This window comes from Hydra viridissima, unplaced genomic scaffold, assembly GCF_058129835.1.
Source record: "Hydra viridissima isolate aposymbiotic clone 2 unplaced genomic scaffold, HvirCarnegie_v1 scaffold_10, whole genome shotgun sequence".
In the NCBI taxonomy this organism is placed as follows: domain Eukaryota; kingdom Metazoa; phylum Cnidaria; class Hydrozoa; order Anthoathecata; family Hydridae; genus Hydra; species Hydra viridissima.
The window spans coordinates 689,948-712,433 of NW_028324309.1; the positions used below are offsets into that span (position 1 = coordinate 689,948).

Here is a 22,486-nt window from a genome sequence, read left to right on the forward strand (position 1 = left end):
TTTACTATTTAAAAAATCAGTCTTTTTTTAGAACTTTTAACCGAATGCGTCGCAAGATTCCAGGTCTGCAAAATTATTTAACTTTAAAGAAATAATTGCGTGTCTGTATTTTGTTTAAATAAATAACAAAATAATTTCTTTCTGTATTTTGTTTCGTTTTATAAAACTAGGTGCTTTTACTGTTTCTTTCTTTAATATAAAGTAAATTTTTGATATCGCCAGAAATGCAATCAGACTCAAATCGTAAACGAAGTTTACAAAAATGAAATTATTTTCTATAATTTCAAAGTAAGTGAAGATAAAATAAGGTTATAGTTCTTCGAGCTGTAATAGTATAACTGGAATTAATTAACTAATAGTTGTTAATAGTTCTTCTCGTTTAGATGAAAAAGTTATCATGGGATAGTGTAGTAAATATTGGAGTATCTAGAGTCAGGAAATGGTTAGCCAATGTTTGATGCGTTTTAAAAAATGGTGAAGATAAAATTGGTATGTCTTTGTCTGTGAATCCGAGGATCGCAAGTTATGGATTAAAAAACTTCCAAATGCAAACTTTGTGTTTACAGGTTATAAGCGAATTTGTGCTTAGCACTAGCCTAAAGATGCAGAATTAAAAAAAGTCAAAGGTGGTAGCTTTGTTCCAGTGCATCCTCCATCAGCGTTTAAAGGTATACCAGTGTCTTATATTCCAATAGCGTCTAGAAAACGAGATGTCACTGGGTTAATGTGCTCTGAAAGAAATAGTTTACCTGATGAGTTCGAAAACTTTGAGAAAATGGAAGCTATTCAATTTAATTCAATTGTAAAAAATTTGAAGTCAATGATAAATAACTGTGAAGAAAAATTTTATTTTGTTGAAAAAGAAAAAAATATATCTTTAACATTATATGAACATGGTGGACCAGTACCTAAGTTTTCAATATATATAACTTTAGAAGATTCTGGAGATATTTATTTTCTTTTTTAAACAAAGGAATTATTAAATATTATTCTCAACTGGAGTATGCTGTTAGTTATGTTATTGATAATGAAACAGATTCTTAGCGAGCAAGTTATTTTAGTCACCAAAACCAATTAAATGACAAAATTTTGGATCAGTTTTCAAAGTTTTTTGTGATGAAACAGTTGCAGCATTATGTGTAAAAATTCCTGAAGCTAAAGATACTGCACTTTTTATTAAAACAGTTGTCAACTGATGGCTTATTGTCAACAGTAAAGGTCAAGATATTAGATTAAATGATATTCAAAGAAAGTCTATTACTTCAGTCAATGGCATATAGATTTCTTAGAGAACTATATTTCTTATTGCAAAAAACTTCTAGATTAGCAAGTTGTGCCAAGTATTTGTTCAATTGCAGTGTATCTTATGTATTGCTAGGACAAATGCAATCAGATGCACTAGAAAAACAGTTTAGGAAATATCAGCAAGAGTCAGGTGGCACATCTGATGACTGTGCAAAGTGTTATTCAAAAATTTAGAATCGACAAAACTGGAAAGTTGCTACATGAGCAAGCAGATTTTACAATATTTCCTCCTGCTCACCACCACTGTGGTAACTGTGAACTTGATGTGTAGTTTGATATGTGAAAATTGTGAGGTTCAGTTGCCAAATGAATGCAAACAAGGGCTTTTATATTTTGCAGGTTTTATTGCTTACAAACTTCCGGAATTACATTCAATTTTAGAAGAAACAGACACCTTTGATATGTTTCAAGAATATGGAACTTTGATTAGTTCTTTAAACAGGGGAAGACTAAAAGAACCTTCTGACAATTTAGTCTACATTGTTATTTATTGTTTTTTTATATTTGAAGTGACACTTGTGAACAAAGTTTCACCATTGCTGCGCAAGAGAGGATTAATTGACTATTTTATTAACTGCAATAGTAAAGTTCAATTGCTTGTTCAAAGTGTTAAAAAAGTTTGCTGCATTTTGGCAAAAAATCTTTAAAACAATTATTGTAAAAAATACACTGAAGATTTTGGGAAGGAATCTTTAATAAAACAAGCAAAACTTTCAACTTCAAAATAAAATACTTTGAATTAAAAAAGTCAAAATAGTTTTAATAAAATAAAGTTAACATATTTGTTTGTTTTTATCAAAAAAATTATTATTTGTATCACATGTGTTAAACAACTAAAATAAACATATAGTTTTATGAAAATGAGATTTAGTCATTTTTAGCTAAACTCTTTAAACTTTTATTGTAATTAACTTATTTATAAACGAAAAAAAAGTTCCCACAATATTTTCTTCTGAACTTTAATGAAAATTTTTTTTTTTTCTTCTATCCTTCTAAAGCTCTTTATTTGATTCTGAAGCTTGTTTACAAAAGCAAGGATAAAAAATAGTTTTAACCGTAAAAAAGTCGGCCTTCGCCAATTTTACGGCCTGTTTATGAAAGCCTTGAAATTACGGAATGAAAAATCTTATAAAAATAAGACCGAATGATAAAACACGGACGATCTCGAAAAATTTACTAAATAAGTCAAATAGAAGATCGCCGTGATTGTTATGTTGATTTTAAATTAAACTTACGAAAGTTGATTCATGCGTGCGAATATTTTGCTTTCCGCTATTTTATCAATACAAGTATAATTCAAAAAACAAAAGATAAACTTAAGCGTAATTTTTTTTTTTTTAGTTAAGTTGTAAAATGAGAAAAATCTCCATTAAACTTTTGTGCAACGCTGCAGATGTCACCAAAACAAAAAAATATGCATTTTTCCTTCTCTTTGTTATATTAAGTTTATTAATATTAAGTTTCAACTCAAGCTTCTACTCAACTCTGTACTACTCTCTCTAACAAATGGCTACATGTATGAGCTTACAGTTCTTAAAGACTTTCATGAACTTATTTTTTACTGAACTGATATCATTTCCAAGCTTTCTGTTATTTAAACTTCCATACTTTTTTCTTTCCGAGACGTAAAGCATAATAATCAATCTTTTTGTTAACAGATAAATAACAGATAATAAAAATTAAGCTACATTAACTAAGTCACATTTTGGATTCAAAAACGAACTATATTATTATTTGGCATTTGCATTATGAAAAGGATGATATTATGCGTTATAAGTGATTGCGTCATCAAAGGGCCATGCAGTTTCAAATAACTTAATTTCATTTTGGTTGGAACAATATTGTTTTTTAAACATGTTAAGTTTTCATTAGATATTAGGATTATTTACATATACACTAGAATTTAAGTAAATTTAATCAAAATGTATTTGTTTAAAAAAAAATTAAATTTAGCAAGAAAAATTTTTCCAAAAAATTATTTTAACTGGTATTTACTTTTCAAACTTTGATTCAAAGTTTGATTATTAATACCACATTTAAAGTGCGACACGTATTTTAACTAAATGGAAATATTGTTTTAAATGCTTCTACATATGCATATTATTACTAGATTTCTTTACCAACTATCTGGTATAGATATTTTTAACAGTTTTGTAAGATGAAATAGAATAACACAATACCTCTACAAAGAAAAAATCATTTTGGATTTTATCAACTTGATAAAAAGTATCTAAAGCTTCATTATACTTTCCCATTTCATTAAAGTAGTTTGCCAAATTATTTTTTGTAATCAATGTTGATGGATGATTGATACCTAAAATATCCTTTCGTATTTTATCAACTTGAAAATAAATTTCTAAAGCTTCATTATATTTTCCCATTTTTTTCAAAGTGATTGCAATACTATTTTTATTGTTTTGTAGTGATTGCAATACTATTTTAATGTTAATGGATGATTAATACCGAAATTATCACTTAGTATTTTATCAACATGATAATAAATTTCTAAAGCTTCATTATATTTTCCGCTTACTATAGTAAACCAAAACAGATTTCGACAACTAAACTCATTAATATGGTGAAATACTCTTGCGTATCATATGACTAGATATGAATTTTTAAATTGATTAACATTTCACCAAAATCAGCTCCCAGATCAGCCCCAAAGTATGCCTTAAAGCAGGAATAAATTTTCATCGAGTATAGATTGCTCCAACAACTAGAAAAGCAGACCTACTTTCTGTAAACTATTAATGAGCATCAACGTTATTGATATGTTTTTGACATTTCGCGAGGTTAGAATTATTTTGTTCCATCTCCTATTTTAAAAGTTGGGAAAAAATGAGTTATTAATTTTAGAAATTAATGATTACTTTTAAAATACGTTATATTTTAGAATTTTTTTTCTAAATCATTTGTTTAAACATAAATTACGTAAAGTATCAGTTATTATTTCTTTAAAAATTGAAGCTAAAATTTTAAATAATTTTTACTTTAAGAAAAAAATCAAAAACTTTCTAATTCTAACCTCGCGATTTATTACCATCAAAAAGTCCTACATGGTATGAACTCAGAAATTTACAGAGTTTTTTACAGAGATTTGACCGTTTTTAGTAGTTTGAACGAAATCCCCGACTCTTTTGTCTTTGTTGAAGCATAGATGAAATTGTGATTGTTTGAAGTAATGTTTTTATAGAACTTGAAGCTTTTAAGAACTCTGGATTGTCAAGACTCCATATCACGGCATGTGGGTGGGTATAAACGTGAAAAAGGATGTAGTCTACATATCTTTGCCTTGTTAATATCATGGGGATCTTAATAAGATTTGCATTGAGAAGTGACTAAAATAATTTATTTGATGATCCGTTTTGGGGGATTTCTTTCATAGGCGGTGATCATTCAATAAATCTCTATTTAAAACCGCAAGAATCTATTCCCACCATTAGTTTCAAGAATGACGTTTAGGATTCTGCAGAAAAAAGGCATTGTTAAGGTGATTTTGCACAGAAAAGGCAAGAAAATGGAAACCTCTGAAATTTGTTCTTTGAATTAATTTTAAGTGTATGTATTTTGCACACTTTTTTTGTTTTTTGTTTAATAGGTGTCATCTTTCCTCGTATCTGAAGGACGAGCTCATTTTTAATAATGACATATAAGCTTTGATACTGTAAAAAAAAATGTCGGCTGAATTTTTATAATCCGGAAACCTAATTTGTACATAAAATTTGACTGATATGTAAGTTCCATGGCTAAAAAAGAGCATATATATGAAACGTTTGTTCAGTTTATAACGTTAATCAGGAGAAAGCAATAATTGTTGTACTTCACTAAATTGAGATTAACCAACGAATTCGTTAAATTTTTCAAAAAAAAAAAAAAAATGTATTCTGTTAATTAAATAATAGAATTTGAATAGATGTAAGTTCTTCAAAATTAAAAATTTAATTTGGTAAAGAAAGTTTAGAAAACACAACTATACCAAAGGTTGATTATATCATTATTGGTTGATCAGTACATTATTGCAGAAAAAAAATATATATATTTAAGAGCTATTAACAAATTATTAACTATTAACAAATCATTCGTTTTTAAGCTCTATTCGAAGAACTTGTATTTACTTTTTTCGATATGCTTGCGACAAAGTTGGAAATATACGAAGTATACATCTTACGGATTCTGCTGCTTCTACCCACGTATATTAAAGCGTTAGATGCTGAGTTTAGTTCAAATATTAGCAGTGCCCATTGTATATATTTACCTATTGTTAGAAAAGGCTTCCAATCTTGGCTGAGAATTCTCGTTTGTAAATAGAAATAGGAAGTTACCAAAGGAATGTATGCCAAAATAATAGAAAATGATATTATCGCCATTGTTATGGAAAGTTGCTTTTCTATAACCATGTTTCTTTCAACTTGAATGTCATTACATCTGAGCACTTTCCTTGTACCAATTAATAGTGCTGTGTTGACGGCAAGGATGAGAAGCAAATTAGCACTTAAACATGATGGGAAGAAAAAGTTTAAAAAATCAGCGTAAATTTGGTACGCAAACGAAATACCTAGCCCAAATGAGAACATGAAGTTGAAAACGATGATCGGTATTAAGTAAGTCCATTTAAAAAATCTACCGCACCATTTGTTGTTTTTCAAAACAACGAAAAAGCGCTCTATCGATATTGTTGACACATTAGTACATGAGAAAGATAACGAAAATATCGTCCAAAACCCGATCGCAAGCCTAGTACCGCAACCAAGCTCGTTTCTCTTTTGAACAAAAGCTACTCGAAGTGGTATATGAATTAATGCAACCGTAATATCACTACAAGCCAAAAGTAACACAAGTACTTCATTTGGTGTTCTTTTCTTTCTTATTCTTGATTTAAGTATGCCAATGATTAACAAAATGTTAGATATCAATATAAGTAAGCTGATTGTTAAGGAAATCACAGTGAATATATCCCTATTCAAATCATTCGGAATCTCTTCATAGAATGGACATTCATCAATTACTTTCATCTTTATGTAAAGCTAAGCTCTGTGTGGTCAGTTGTCGGTAACAATTTCTATTAGATTAAAGGAAATGCTCTTGACCAGCAATGCTGCAGCTGCTGAGAAAATATTTCAATGCTCTTTCTATATTTATAGAAACAATCTCTTCTTCTATGAAAAAAAAATAGATGAATTTTTAGAAACGGCGTGTGTTCATGATTTCTGATGATAGAAATAATTTCATAAAAGTTACGAATAACTATCACAAACGATATTTTTGCTTTATGCTATTTTTCATATATGTCATCTATATCAACAACAACATCAACATTTTATTTCTTGTTTAAATAAAGCCCAGAACAAAATGGGCAGCGCGTTCACACGCCTCTAATATGCAACTCTAAAATGTGTACCGAAGTGAACCAATTTATAGCATTAAGTACAATGAATGGTTGATTTATTATTTATTGATTTAATTGTCATATGATTCACATAATTAAAAGCATAGTCAATCAATCAAATATTTGTAATTAGGACTTTAAAATCTTTAGAAATTATCAACACGTTAATTTTATCCGATAAAGAATGTATGATAACTTAAAGTATTTAAATTAGCGTACAATTATCTTTACATAAAAATGAGAACACCAAAATGATAGTGGAATCTCTTGTTTTCAAGTTTTTGACTTTTAAAAACGACATTCGGTGTCAGTAAGACTGCTCCCTTCATAAATAAAGTTTTCCTGATAACTGGTGTGTTATTATATTTCTTGATTTATGTGTTAACAAAAACTTCTTTAATAAACGTTGAAAATGCCAAAGTTCCAGAGGTATTGGCGTGGCTACTTTATAAACTCAAACAACTTGTACTTTTTGTGACGAAGATGGCACAAAAATGGACATCAGCACTATTTAACATCTTTTACTTATTTACTTTATAAAGCTTTGGTTTAAAGATGTAAAAATAAATTATTTAGTTAAGCATCTTATTAGTTAAGAATATATTTTTAGAAATTTTATTTTTAAATGCGGTAATATTTTATAGTAATTAGTTTTCATTTGTCAAAAATGTGTGATAATTTCGCTTGATCTAATATTTTTTGTTATCGATTAATTGGCGCAGATGAATAGACTAAATAAATTTACGAAAGTTCATTCATGTGTACAATTGTTTTGCTTTGTGCAAATTTATCAATACAAACATAATCCAAAGAACAAAAATAAGCAAAAAGCTTTTTCTGTTAAATTATAAAATGAGAAAAATCTCAATTAAACTTTAGTGAATGGCTGTACATGTCTCGTGCCCTTCCTAAAACCTAGGAACTAATTATATAGCACCCAAAAAAAAGAAATGTGATTCGAAGTTAGACAGGATTAAACTTTTTTCCTTCTATTTTTTAAATATTGTGAGGAGGGAGAACTAAGTTAAAAAAAACAAAAACAACGATCAGAATAAACGTACGCAAGATGACCCATCAACCAGTCATATAAATAAATGATAAAGCAATAAGAATTAAGTAAAAATAACAACTATGAAAAGTCGTCACAAGGAGACATACAATCTGTCATGTTAATAAATGATGAATAAGATACGCAACCGTAAACAACTAAAAACTATAATAAGCTCAACAAAGGAGGAGAAAAGGAAGAAGAGAAGAAGGAGAAGAGAGAGAGTAGGAGATGGATAGAATGAGAAGAGAATTTCAAGAGATTTAAAGATGATTTTAAGAGAAAAATGTTTAAGAAATTTTAATGAGGATTTTACAAGAAAAGAGTTTTAAGAGATTTTAAAGAGGATTTTATGAGTAGAACTTTTAGAAACTTTAAAGAGAGTCTTTAGAGAAGAAAAACCAGTAGTAAGTATTTTTATTATTGTTAAGGCAATATTATAATTATCATTATTGCTTTATGCCTTAACAATTTTTATTGAAAAGTCTGATGCTCCAACCGCGCTTCTACCATATCTACGTTACACACTGAAAAACCTACATCATATTCTATATTTGCTCAATTCTTATACTGCCTCTGTCTAGCTACCGGCTTCACAATTCTGCATCAGTCTATAAATCAAGAAAAAACAAAATTTCTAAATAAATATAATTAATTAACAAAATCACCGCCATCACAATATTAAGTTTCAGCTCAAGCTTCTCCTCAACTCTATATCACTCTCTCCTACAAGTGACTGCATTTATGAGCTCACAGTTATTATTTTGAAGACTTTCATGAATTTATTTTTCACTGAAAAGATATCATTTTCATGCTTTCGGTTATTTAAACTTCCATACTTTTTTTTTCTGAGACATAAAGTATAATAATCAATCTTATTGTTAACAGACCAAAAAAAGTTAAGCTACATTAATTAAACCAGATTTTGGATTCAAAAAGGAACTTTATTGTTTATTGGCATTTGCCTCATGAAAAAGGTGATACTATGTGTTATAAGTGGTTGCGTCATCAAGCGGGCATGCATTTTTAAATAAATTATTTTCATTATGCTTAAAACAAAATTCAATGCACTTTTGCAAAATTTAAATTAACTAGGAGACCATCAGTAACATCGAAAACAGCATCATAAAATAAACTTTCTTTTAATGCTCTATTTCAAAAAATTTTTATATTGGTCAAATGAATATATTTCAACTAATTTCAAGAAAACATTGTGACCCACCCAAAAAGAATTCTTTTTAAGAACTAATTTAAGACGTCTTAAAGTCGTGGTCTAAAATGAAACACTATAAGTCGTCTTAACTAAAATGTCTAAAAGTTCTTAAGACGTCTTCTGACGTCCTAAAAAGACGTTTACAAGCATGTACATACATACATACATACATACATACATACATACATACATACATACATACATACATACATACATACATACATACATACATACATACATACATACATACATACATACATACATACATACATACATACATACATACATACATACATACATACATACATACATACATACATACATACATACATACATACATACATACATACATACATACATACATACATACATACATACATACATACATACATACATACATACATACATACATACATACATACATACATACATACATACATACATACATACATACATACATACATACATACATACATACATACATACATACATACATACATACATACATACATACATACATACATACATACATACATACATACATACATACATACATACATACATACATACAACGCTTCTCGGCCTAATGGCTAAGATTGAGTGGGCTGGCTAGGCTGGTGTGCTTGTATTAAACTGATACTTTTCTTTTTTTCCGCCCATCCTCGAAGGGGAGGCAAACTCAGGGTTGACGTGCTACTGGGTCTTCCCTGGAGAGGTTTCAGTAAGTCCACAAAGCAGCTGCTTGCGGACTATAAACAAATTTTCTCTTTCTCTCTACATACATAAATACATACGTTGGAACAAACGTAGCAAATATATTTTTAAATTTAATTGGTAAGTGCTTCTCTAAAGACCATATACTTCACAAACTTTTTAACCGGAACCACATAAAAGTTAGTTACAGCCGCCACCCAAGTATTAAGAAAAATATTTCTGCTCAAAACAAAAGAATAGTATCTAATACTACTGACAATAATAGCAAATCATGCAATTGCCGAAAAGCTGCTGCATCCCCACTAAATGAAAAATGCCTTAAGAAAAACCTTTTTTACATTTGCAACGTAAAAACTCAGCAGCAAGAAAAGGGCCAATATTATATTGAGCTCACAGAAAAAACCTTTATAGACAGATGGTATAAGCATAGGAATTCTTTTGCTTATGAGAGTAAAGTTAACTTCATTGAACTTTCTAAATTTTGTTTGGGAGTGTAAAAGTAAAGGTTTAGAACCCATCCTTACGTGGAGCATCCTCGATCACGCAGAATCATTTAAACCTAGTGGCTATTACTGTAAAGGCCGCGTTAGGATTTGTGGCACCATTCCTAAATATTGTTTAAAGCACCCCAAACCAAAGAAAGATGGCACATTAAAAACTTTAACTTTCTTTTTTTTATTAAGAAAAACAAAAAATTTCCCCCGAGAAATCAATGCTCTTTACAAATCAGCCCCTTCCTCCATATTTTCTCGGCGTAGATCCCGGCAAACCAAAATCAATACAGCATTTTAAATAAATATCTCTAACTTATAGTTTTTAATTTTTTGGAATAAAATAGTTAGTTTTGCTAACAATTCTGTAATTTCCTTTTGTACTCTGTTCTTTAGTATGAATAAAGTTGTGCCTTTTTTTTAGACCGTTAACTAGTTTTGAGGCTTCGGTAACAGACTTTACAGCACATTCAACTGATTGAGAGTTTGATCATTACTTAAATCAGAAATAACAGGTTCATCTACAAATTATTGAATTTCTGACTTAGTTGTAGAAAAATTTGTTATAGGGAGTTTATGTAAGGAATCTTCTAAACAGTTGAACAAATAATGCCTTTAAACTTTTTTGGATCATTTGTTTTTCCATCAAATATAGTAATTACTTGTCTAAATGGTAATTCAATTTGGTGGATGACATCCGTCTAAATGTAATTTTTTCGATTCCTAATATTATTTATGGTTCACCTTCCAAATTGTAACTAACTTTGTGAATAAGCGTTTCTTTATCTTTTTTATCATCAGCTCCAATAACTTTTAATTTAAAAATCTTTTTTTTATGTTCGATGCCAAGTTGTTTTTGTGTTCGATGCCATTCGAAACTTTTCATTAAAAATTTTTTTTCTGTAATAATATTAGCTCTACCAGTAACTCTTACTATGCTGTAATCAATGAGTAATTCTTTAGCTAAATGAGCAGCAGCATTATTACAAATTCCATCACGTATGGCTGCTTTTGCAAAATTAGGCAAGGGTTTGTAATTGTATGAATTTGGTATTTCTCCATTGAACTCTAAACCATGGCTGTTTTCAACATTTTTACTCCCATCATCACAAACATCGTCATCAGATGATAAATTATCACACTAAACAAAAATGAAATGGATTTAATAATAGTTAAATTTAAAAAATTACTTACACCATAAATTCTGCTGACCTTATACGGATTTTAAACCACTAGAGGATGAGTACTTAAGTATAAGTACAAAATACTATAATACCTAAGAATAAGAAGATGCTTCTTTTAAAATATTTAAAAATTACTTAAAAGAAACGCAAAAGCAAAACAAAAAAATTGATATAAAATTAAAATGAAAACAAAAGTAATGAATTTAAATACTTATATTTATACCGACCTCTAAATTTGATTTGTTAAGACATTCACTACAAAATTCTTGTTTTTCAATGTCCAATTTAATTGGTTTCTCAGTATGTTTAATTTTTCTTTTTGATCAACTCTGGCAATTTGAAATGATCCTTTTTCACCTTCTTTAGCTCTTTGGTCTTTTAAGTACTCCGTTTCATTCACTGGAAACGGAGTACTTAAAAGACCAAAGAGCTAAAGTAAAAAAACGATCCATATTTGGTAATCATCAAGTAAATTTTATTATAATCTAAAACTCATGTTGTTGAATACCGTTCTTTCTTCATCACAAATACATAAAATGTTTTTTCTTTCAATCTTTAACATATCTAAACAGCCTGCAGAAATATTATATTTAAATTTTTAAATATTACTTACATGTTAAAATAAATTATGCAAAAAATTGTCTAAAAGTAAGTTAAGATGACAAATAATTTTTTAAAAAATCAAAACTTGAGGAATAAGTTTTTATAATACCTATCATTACATTTAGCCAAAGGCAGTTCTCATTTACATGTAGATGAATTAAACAATTAATCAAAATTCTTTTCCAAACAAGAAATACTGAATTTGTTCCCTTTTGATTTTTTGTTTTCAGTACACAAAACTCTTTTTAAAAGTGTCTCAAATTTTTTCCTTAACTTCTCTCATGTATCAAAGGCAGTTTAGGGTTCACTTTCCCCATAACTCAACAAGTTTGATGTTTATTTGTGAAACGATTTTAAAATGTCCAACAGAATATTGATATATCTTTTCTATGTCGTTTAAATTTATGTATTTTATGCTTTTAAAAATATTGATAGACAAAAATACACTTTTGATATTATTAACAATAAATTTGGCGATTGTTAACAAATTTAATAAATAACTCACTATAAAAACACTAACTAAATATATCATTTATAAAAACTACTGGTATTGATTTAATGATATCAGCTGAATCTATTAAAAATAGCTTATTGCAACACTTTTGAGCTTCTTTTTGACGTTATATATATATATATATATATATATATATATATATATATATATATATATATATATATATATATATATATATATATATATACATAAATATATACATTATTTACATTATTTACATTATTTACATTATTATTATTATTATTATTATTGTTATTATATAAACTAAATAACTAGCTTGGTTTATATTAGATTACATAAAGTTTCACGCAATAGCGATCATCAGATGTTATAAACAGTAAAAAGACGGAACGACAAAAATACGAAAAATGTGCTATGGAGTGTCTGCTATGATGGCATTAAAGTTTTTTATTAAAAATTTGCTTTCATGGTGGCACTTTGATATTAGTTTGGTTCGTTTTTTGAGCAAGTCTAGTTTCGAAGTAATATTGTGGTACTTTTCGGTCAAGCACAAATTACAGTAATTGCCGCTAGGGCTAAATGATTCTGCCTGATCGAGAATGTTCCACTTAAGGATGGGTTCTAAACCTTTACTTTTACACTCCCATCCAAGTTTAGAAACAGTGGAGTTTGCTTTACTTTCATAAGGAAAAGAGTTACTATTCTTATACCATTTGTCTTCAAAGGTTTTTTCAGTGAGCCCATTGTAATAATGCCCCTTTTCTCGCTGCTGAGTTTTTACGTTGCGAATATAATTAAGGTTTTTCCTAAAGCATTTTCTCGATATATATAAATATAAATATATATATATATATATATATATATATATATATATATATATATATATATATATATATATATATATATATATATATATATATATATATATTAGGGGTAGTCAATTTGAGGATATTTTCAAATCTAAAATACCATACAATCTAGATTGGGGGCAAATGTTAAAAAAAACAACTCCCAAAAAATTTCAGCTCAACAGGTCCACTCTATCCTTACCGCCTAAGCACTATTTTAGAAAAAAAATTCTCAAAAACCATCAAAAACAGCCGATTTTTCAGGTCCAGAGGGAAAGTTACATAAAGAATTCTTGAAATTTTTTCTGGAATGTTAGTTTTTATCTATATATTTTAGAAAAAATACATGGTTTGGTAGTTTTTTTTTAAAAAAAATTACCTATATATTTTAGAAAAAATACATGGTTTGGTAGTTTTTTTTTTAAAAAAAATTACCTATATATTTTAGAAAAAATACATGGTTTGGTAGTTTTTTTTTAAAAAAAATTACCTATATTTTTTAGAAAAAATGCATGGTTTGGTAGTTTTTTTTTAAAAAAAATTACCTATATATTTTAGAAAAAATACATGGTTTGGTAGTTTTTTTTAAAAAAAATTTACCTATATATTTTAGAAAAAATACATGGTTTGGTAGTTTTTTATTAAAAAAAATTACCTATATATTTTAGAATAAATACATGGTTTGGTAGTTTTTTTTTTAAAAAAGTTACCTATATATTTTAGAAAAAATACATGGTTTGGTAGTTTTTTTTAAAAAAAATTTACCTATATATTTTAGAAAAAATACATGGTTTGGTAGTTTTTTTTAAAAAAAAATTATTTTTTTGTATTTAGATTTGAAAAAATTACAATATTTGATAATTGTTTTATGGTATTGGATTAAGTTTCAAAAGCAAAGAAATTCAGTTGTGTTTATAATCGTTTTCACCACTTTTCTTCCTCTCAAGTGAAGATAAGCTTTCTGCAAATTTACTTTTAGAAAGTTTGTTTGAACGTCTTCCAGGTGTTCTGAAAGCACAGCGAACTTTTTCAACAGTTAGCAATGTGTTCTGTTTATTTTCCTCATTACTGTATTGGTGAATAAATTGCTGCATCATTCCAACAGATCTTTCTGAATTATCATTTACTACAATTAAAGATTTGGCATAATTCTGAAAGCTTTAAAAAGCAGGATGAGTAAATCAAAGCTCAGGGGGAAACGAAAGTCAATCTTTTATCCTTTGTTCCTCTAATCCAATTCTATCAAACATACGATATGAAAATTCATCAACCAACAGAGTAAGTGAAAAAGGATGTTCACTAACTTTGTTTCCCTTTTTTTTTTTATCTTTTATATCTATTTTTGATTAGTTTTTAGTACCGTACCATGCTGAAATCGGCATTTTAAAAGTTATCATTGCTTTTGCAAGATTTACTTTCTCCTCATTCGACATATTATCATCCAACAGAGCAAAAGGAATTATTGTTGAATCTAAATACCAACTATGTTTGTAAAGAGAGTTTAAAACTGCATCGACAGCATCTTGTTTGTTACAAAGTCTTCGGTACTGTTGCATTTGGTGTATTGCTTTTATATCAAGAAAGGGAGCTATAATAGCGTTATTAGCCTGTAAATACCATTTGGCATAAAAAAAACAACTGTAAATTCACTTATTAGCCTGATTTCTGTCTTGAGTTTATTTTTCTGATTTACAAACTCAAGATGGCTGGAAAGAAGCTGTAGCTTTAGGTAGTAAAGTGCTTTGGATAAGAACCTAGCATGATGAACTGCTCCAGATTTTCTTAGTGTTAATGAAGAAGAAGAAGAAAGGTAAAATACGACGAGATCTGCAAGCTCCTTTCTATCATCTCTAATAAAATCTTTATTTTCTTTTCCCTTTGTTATATATTCTCGGCAAAAGTTCAAAGACTCTTGCGCAGCTTTCTCAAGAGTAGTTCCCATTACTACTTTCCAATCAAACTTTATCAGTTCTGTTTGATTGTAATTAAAATCTGGATTTTCAAAATTTGTTTTTAATTTTTTAAAAATGGGATTATCTGGTTCTGTGGAATGTTCATCTGAAACAGAATTACAAAAATGAACCATTCTTAATTTACATACATGATGTCTGCATGCAATAAGTAAAAGATATTTGTCTATATTGTTATTCTAATTAAAGAACCTTTCTTTGACCCAGTGTTACTTGCAGTTGTATCGAAACATATTCCTCCTACTTTGGATTCAAGGTTATACTCCTTAAGAAGGTCCATTACACCATTGCACTGATCTTCACCAGAGGATGATGGTAAAGGAAGTACTCCAAGCAAGTGTGTCTCACCTTCAATATTTACGAGTACAGCCATTCTATCAGTTTTAATTCTTCATCCTTTGTTTAGTTCAATTAATGTTTTGCCATCAAAATGCACTTTGCAAGGGTACGGGGATTCATTCATTGCTTGTTGAACATCTTCTTTTAATACCATACATATAATATGATTTGCATTTTTCATTTTTCTAACTGCTGTAGACTTGCTACATTTGAAATCTGTCAGATCAGCCCCTGATTGAGTTAAAATTGCACCTGTAACTTTATGCAAAACACTTGGAGAAATATCACTGATTGTAGCCATAAGAGCTACATTACCAGCAAAAACATCTATAGGAATTTCAGCAGTGACTTTTTGTTGTGAAGGTTTTCTTTTAAACCACTCTCCAGGATCAAAATCAGTATCACTCAAGGAGTCCTCACAAACATCTTTATTAATCTCATCATTAGTTGTACCTTCTAATTCTTTATACCGTTGTTTTACTTGCTGCTTTCTCTTTCTGCTACTCTCCATTGCCTAAAAATATAACAAAAAATTCTCTACTTATTAATTTGATTTAATTATACGAGAGATTGAAATAGCGAGTGAACATCGTTTTTTTTTGGTTCAGCTATTATTATTTTAAACCGTCTTAAGTCGCATGTAAATTGTAAATAAGTTGATTAGAAAGCCTAGAAACCTTTTGTTTTTGGTTTAAAAGAAATACATACTATTTTTCTGTACTTCTTATCTCCTAATCCAAGCATTAATCTTCTTTCCCCTTCTTGGTCCAAAACGTTAACCAATTATTTTCCGATATAAGAGCAAGAAGAAAAATTACTTCCTGCTACACTTGCACGATTAACAGCCCTTGATGGGATTTCGTTCAACGTGATATGCCGTTCTAAAATTATACAATCATAAAATATAAAAATTTAAACTTCTTTACACAATTAATAATATAATAAGTAAATATTAACAATGTAAATGATAAAATAATTAAATATCAACAATAAAAACAAAAAAAAAAAAACATTAAACAAAAACGTATTTAAAAAATAACTACTTTGAAATTTATCTACTTTGGTTTTTATAATTATTTTAAGAACTTTCAGCCTATGCAAGCGAGAGCGCTAAAACCAAAAATATTAAAATATTTTACCGCGCTTAACTTCAGTAATAGCGCATTTCTTTAAATTTGTTTATAAAAGAGTTTACAGAAAACTTTTGAAGAGCACATTTCATACAAAAATAATTTTTTAGAAGAAAATTTCATAAGAAATATTGAAAATAGAAAACAAAAATTGAAACTTTTTACGAGAAATTTAAATTCATTATCTAATAATTTAATATAATTGTCTAGCTTAGATTTTCTAATTTAAAATATAAATTAGCAGCTTAAACTAGAATTTATTAAACCATAATATAAATCAAAAATTTTATAAAACAAAAATTTTTTAATTAGAAACATGAAGTGGAAGTATAAAAAGTAAATTTAAAAGTGAAATTTAAAGAAGCAGTTGAGAGAAAAAGTTTAATAGAAAAAGTTTGCAGCAGAAATTTAAAGAAGAATGTAAATTAGAAATTTCAATTTGAAATTTTATGTAAATATTCAATAAGAAAATTACGTTAGAAATTTAATTAAGAATCTTAATTTCTTTTCGAATCTTAATTTAGATTCGTAATATAGTAAATAAGTTTTGAAATATAAACTAGAAAACTAATGAAGAAATTTAAGTTAGAAATCTAAAATGGACACTTAAATTAGAAATTCGAATAAGTAGTTTCAGGTAAAAATTTAACTTAGATGTTTAAGTTAGCAAATTAAATTTGAATATTGTATTAGAAATTAAATCAGGAATTCAAACTACAAATGTTTTTGACAAGTAAATTAGAAATAATGATTTCAGATTTTTATTAAAATTTAAATTAAAATTTGAAATGTAAGTTTTAAATTAATTTAGTAAACTAAGTTAGCATTTTGAAACAAAATTCCTAATTTAAAAACGATCTTTATCTTCAGTGCAAGAAGCTGCTCTGAGTGTTTCAATTTTAAATGCAGTTCTCTTGCTTCGTCTTTGTTTTCCAACGTTTGATGAAAGCATAGTACCAAGCGTTGCCTGGTTTTCCCACGGCGATCTTTCGTATATAGATTTTCCTAATATGCGTGGATCTGGAAATTACCAAATAGTGAAACAACTCCATGTAACCTATTTAAAATGTTTTATTAAATGCGAATTCACCTAACCTTGTAAACAAAAACTTGTGCGTTATACAGTCAGAACGTTGCTCTTTTGTTTTCAAAAAAAAAAAAATGTTGTTTTGACGAAACCATGCAAATAAAATTCACTTTTAGGATTATCGACGTTCGGGGGCAGATAACCGACGTTCGGGGGCATTTAAAAATACACACAAAGGAACATAGGAATTTTCATTTTTTTTTTGACAATTAGGAAAAATACCTGTTTTATTAAGAAAAGTAGAAAGAGAAAGGTTTGTTATTTTTGTCATGTAGAATTTACTATTTAAAAAATCAGTCTTTTTTTAGAACTTTTAACCGAATGCGTCACGAGATTCCAGGTCTGCAAAATTATTTAACTTTAAAGAAATAATTGCGTCTCTGAATTTTGTTCAAATAAATAACAAAATAATTTCTTTCTGTATTTTGTTTCGTTTTATAAAACTAGGTGCTTTTACTGTTTCTTTCTTTAATCTGAAGTAAATTTCTGATATCCCCAGAAAATGATCAGTCTCAAATCGCAAACGAAGTTTACAAAAATGAAATTATTTTCTATAATTTCAAAGTAAGTGAATAGAAAATAAAGTTATGGTTCTTCAAGCTGTAATAGTATAACTGGAATTAATTAACTAATAGTTGTTAATAGTTCTTCTTGTTTAGATGAAAAAGTTATCATGCGATAGTGTAGTAAATATTGGAGTATCTATTGAAGAACTTTATTCTGGGTCTTATAAATGCAATAAAGGCTACAGTGCACTCCGGAAAATTATAAATGAAAGTGATCAGTTTGATTGTTTTTGCAATGTTTTAGAGTTAGGAAATGGTCAGCCAATGTTTTAATGCGTTTTAAAAAATGGTGAAGATAAAATTGTTATGTCTTTGTCTGTGAATCCGAGGATCGCGAGTTATGGATTAAAAAACTTCCAAATGCAAACTTGGTGTTAACAGATTATAAGCAAGTTTGAGCTCAGCACTAGCCTAAAGATGCAGAATTAAAAAAAGTCAAAGGTGGTAGCTTTGTTCCAGTGCATCCTCCATCAGCGTTTAAAGGTATACCAGTGTCTTATATTCCAATAGCGTCTAGAAAACGAGATGTCACTGGGTTAATGTGCTCTGAAAGAAATAGTTTACCTGATGAGTTCGAAAACTTTGAGAAAATGGAAGCTATTCAATTTAATTCAATTATAAAAAATTTGAAGTCAATGATAAATAACTGTGAAGAAAAACTTTATTTTGTTGAAAAAGAAAAAAATATATTTTTAATATCATATGAACATGGTGGACCAGTACCTAAGTTTTCAATATATATAACTTTAGAAGATTCTGGAGATATTTATTTTCTTTTTTAAACAAAGGAATTATTAAATATTATTCTCAACTGGAGTATGCTGTTAGTTATGTTATTGATAATGAAACAGATTCTTAGCGAGCAAGTTATTTTAGTCACCAAAACCAATTAAATGACAAAATTTTGGATCAGTTTTCAAAGTTTTTTGTGATGAAACAGTTGCAGCATTATGTGTAAAAATTCCTGAAGCTAAAGATACTGCACTTTTTATTGAAACAGTTTTCAAGTGATAGCTTATTGTCAACAGTAAAGCAAAAGGCCTATATATTAGATTAAATGATATTCAAAGAAAGCCTTTTACTTCAGTCAATGATTTGCAAATAGATTTCTTAGAGAACTATATTTCTTATTTTGCTGAAAATTTGAAATGCGTAAATTCAAAATTAAGAGAGAAAAAGTTAACAATGGATACTGTGAGTGCTTTGCAAAAAACTTCTAAAAGATTAGCAAGTTGTGCCAAGTATTTGTTCAATTGCAGTGTATCTTATGTATTGCTAGGACAAATGCAACAGATGCACTAGAAAAACAGTTTAGGAAATATCAACAAGGGTCAGGTGGCACATATCTGATAATTGTGCAAAATGTTATTCAAAAATTTAGAATCGACAAAACTTGTAATTTGATAGACGAGAAAGCAGATTTTACAATATTTCTTCCTGCTCACCACCATTGTGATAACTGTGAACTTGATGTGTAGTTTGATATGTGAAAATTGTGAGGTTCAGTTGCCAAATGAATGCAAACAAGGGCTTTTATATATTGCAGGTTTTATTGCTTACAAACTTCCAGAATTACATTCAATTTTAGAAGAAAAGACACCTTTGATATGTCTCAAGAATATGGAACTTTGATTAGTTCTTTGAACAGGGAAAGACTAAGAGAACCTTCTGACAAATTAGTCTACATTGTTATTTATTGTTTTTTTATATTTGAAGTGACACTTGTGAACAAAGTTTCACCATTGCTGCGCAAGAGAGGATTAATTGACATTTTTATTAACTGCAATAGTAAATTTCAATTGCTTGTTCGAAGTGTTAAAAAAGTTTGCTGCATTTTAGCAGACATTTTTTTTAACCATTATTGTAAAAAACACACTGAAGATTTTGGGAAGGAATGTTTAATAAAACAAGCAAAACTTTCAACTTCAAAATAAAATACTTTGAGTTAAAAAAAGGCAACATAGTTTGGCGCAAATTTACTTTTCTACCCCCCCTATTTTTATTTTTGATTATGATAGAGAATTTTATGCTGATTAAGAATCGTATAAAAACATACACCTGAAAACCAAAGGAAAGCTCTCTAATTTGATGTTGAAGTGTCAAAAAAATCAACCAAAAACGCTAATATTCGCCATCTTTTTTGAAACACTTCTAAGTTAATAATTAATGCCGTAAAAATGAATTTATTCATTAAAAAAACTTTATAGCCCGGTTTTTATTTCGCTAAAACATTTTATGGAGAAATTTGTTATGCATTTTCTTTTTATTTTAGTATTTTTTCCTTGAAAAAACTTCGAATTTCAATAACTTTTTTTTTTATTTTCAGATTATATAGATTTTTTTAAAAATATATTAATATACCATGTTGAAAACCTTGCGCTGCTAAACCTCGGTATGCAGCCCACATATCGCTCCATATTTCAGTTTCAGGACGAATGCATTGTACAATGATGGGTAGTAAGGTTGCAGCATCGCGGTGCGCTACTGGAATGAGTAACCCTTCTTTAGTCGCTATATTGTACGCACCAAAAATCCATTGATCTTCTACAATTCTACCTCGGTTGTATTTCCTTCTTGAAAAAAGTGATTCATCTATTTCCACTATTGAACCTGGTCCTCCTAATTGCACACGGTTGTTAAGGAAATAAGTAACGGCAATGTCTCTACAAAATTGATTCCAATCAACAACAGTTTTATTTCTACCAATTTCTAAATCCTTTTGAATGTCTTCTAATGAAAAGCCACGACTTTTTCCGGCGCTTCCGGCGCTCCTTATTATTTGCCAAAGTTCCAATTGAGATCTTTCAAAAAAACTTCCAACACGAATACTTATTTTCTTTTTGCATTGTTTTTGCATGCATCTCCAAATCTTTCCATCGACATTATGACTAGTTTGTTCGTTGCACTGGATGTTACATGGAGGACAGATCATATTGATAGCAAGTAAACCAAACTCCCTGCACCAACGGATACACTCGTTATTATTGTTTTTAAACCTGCGACCAATTTCCGGTAAATTAAGGCTATCAAACTCAATAATAGTCGGTCGTCTAGCATTCGCCATTTCAATTATAAAACAGAAATAAAGAAACATTTCTTATGGAGAGTCTTTTATAATTACAATTTGTTTTTTGCAAATTTTTTGCATCGGAATTTTCATGAATACTTTCTGAATTTTCATGAGAATTTTAATTACTTTCAAACTACAGAGACCAGGCGGCGTAATTAAATAGTGAAATTTTAAAGAGTTATAAAAAAAGATGGCGAATATTAGCATTTTTGGTTGATTTTTTTGACACTTCAACATCAAATTAGAGAACTTTCCTTTTGTTTTCAGGTTTTTATACGATTCTGAATCAAGATTAAATTCTCTATCATAACCAAAAATAAAAATAGGCGGGGGGGGGGGGTAAAAAAGTAAATTAGCGCCACATAGTTTTAATAAAGTTAACATATTTGTTTGTTTTTATCAAAATATTTATTATTTGTATTACAAGTGTTAAACAGCTAAAATAAACATATAGTTATAAAAATGATTTAGTCATTTTTAGCTAAACTCTTTAAGTTTTTATTGTAATTAACTTATTTATAAACGTAAAAAAAACTCCTACAAATATTTGCTTCCAAAATTCAATCAAAATGTTTTGTCCTAATAGAGCTCTTTATTTGTTTCTGAAGTTTGTTTACAAAAGCAAGAAAAAAAGTAATTTTAACCGTAAAAAAGTCGGCCTTCGCTAATTTTACGGAAAATGAGCTGTTGTGGCCTGTTTGAGAAGGCCTTGAAAGTACGGAATGAAAAATCTTATAAAAATAAGACCGAATGATAAAACACGGACGATCTCGAAAAATTTACTGATAAGTCAAATAGAAGATCGCCGTGACCGTTCCTAAAAAAATTAATTTGTTTCATGATGTAATTAACTAGCAACAAGTTCAAGTACATGCTTGCGGGTTCACCGAAACCTCAATCAGCAAGTTTAACTTTCTTATTGCAAAGTAAAAGCAAAAGTTCATGGAAGGTAAAAGCTCATACCCAATAAGCAGACACTATTTGGTCCAATAGCGAACCAGGCTTGGCTGCCACGCTGTACCAGGCCTGGCACGCCAGTGCTGTGCCAGCGCCG

General features: G+C 28.7%; 2 protein-coding genes and 1 pseudogene across 2 annotated transcripts; 1 reads left to right on the forward strand and 2 right to left on the reverse strand.

Annotated features, from left to right (window-relative positions):
* The first annotated feature begins 502 nt into the window (after positions 1-502).
* Positions 503-19,840, forward strand: LOC149882501 (uncharacterized; annotated as a pseudogene).
* On the reverse strand, positions 15,629-16,362 carry LOC149882502 (uncharacterized). The gene is made up of 2 exons (XM_090065678.1): positions 16,288-16,362; positions 15,629-16,093 (listed from the first exon to the last, which is right to left on the reverse strand). Exons 1-2 carry the CDS (start codon positions 16,321-16,323, stop codon positions 15,632-15,634), a joined length of 498 nt encoding a protein of 165 aa, XP_089921804.1. The 5' UTR covers positions 16,324-16,362; the 3' UTR covers positions 15,629-15,631.
* Positions 19,841-20,703: 863 nt separating the features above from the next.
* LOC149882503 (uncharacterized) lies at positions 20,704-21,426 on the reverse strand. The gene has a single exon (XM_090100014.1). It carries the CDS (start codon positions 21,424-21,426, stop codon positions 20,704-20,706), a length of 723 nt encoding a protein of 240 aa, XP_089956140.1.
* Between the last annotated feature and the right edge of the window lie 1,060 nt (positions 21,427-22,486).

Bases quoted from the DNA above. Each gene is read 5' to 3' on its own strand.
- LOC149882502 (XM_090065678.1), bottom strand. From the start codon at position 16,323: ATGCTTGGATTAGGAGATAAGAAGTACAGAAAAATA. The intron at 16,094-16,287 runs GTATGTATTTCT...TTATATTTTTAG, and splicing joins ATAAGAAGTACAGAAAAATA to GCAATGGAGAGTAGCAGAAA.
- LOC149882503 (XM_090100014.1), bottom strand. From the start codon at position 21,426: ATGGCGAATGCTAGACGACCGACTATTATTGAGTTTGATAGCCTTAAT.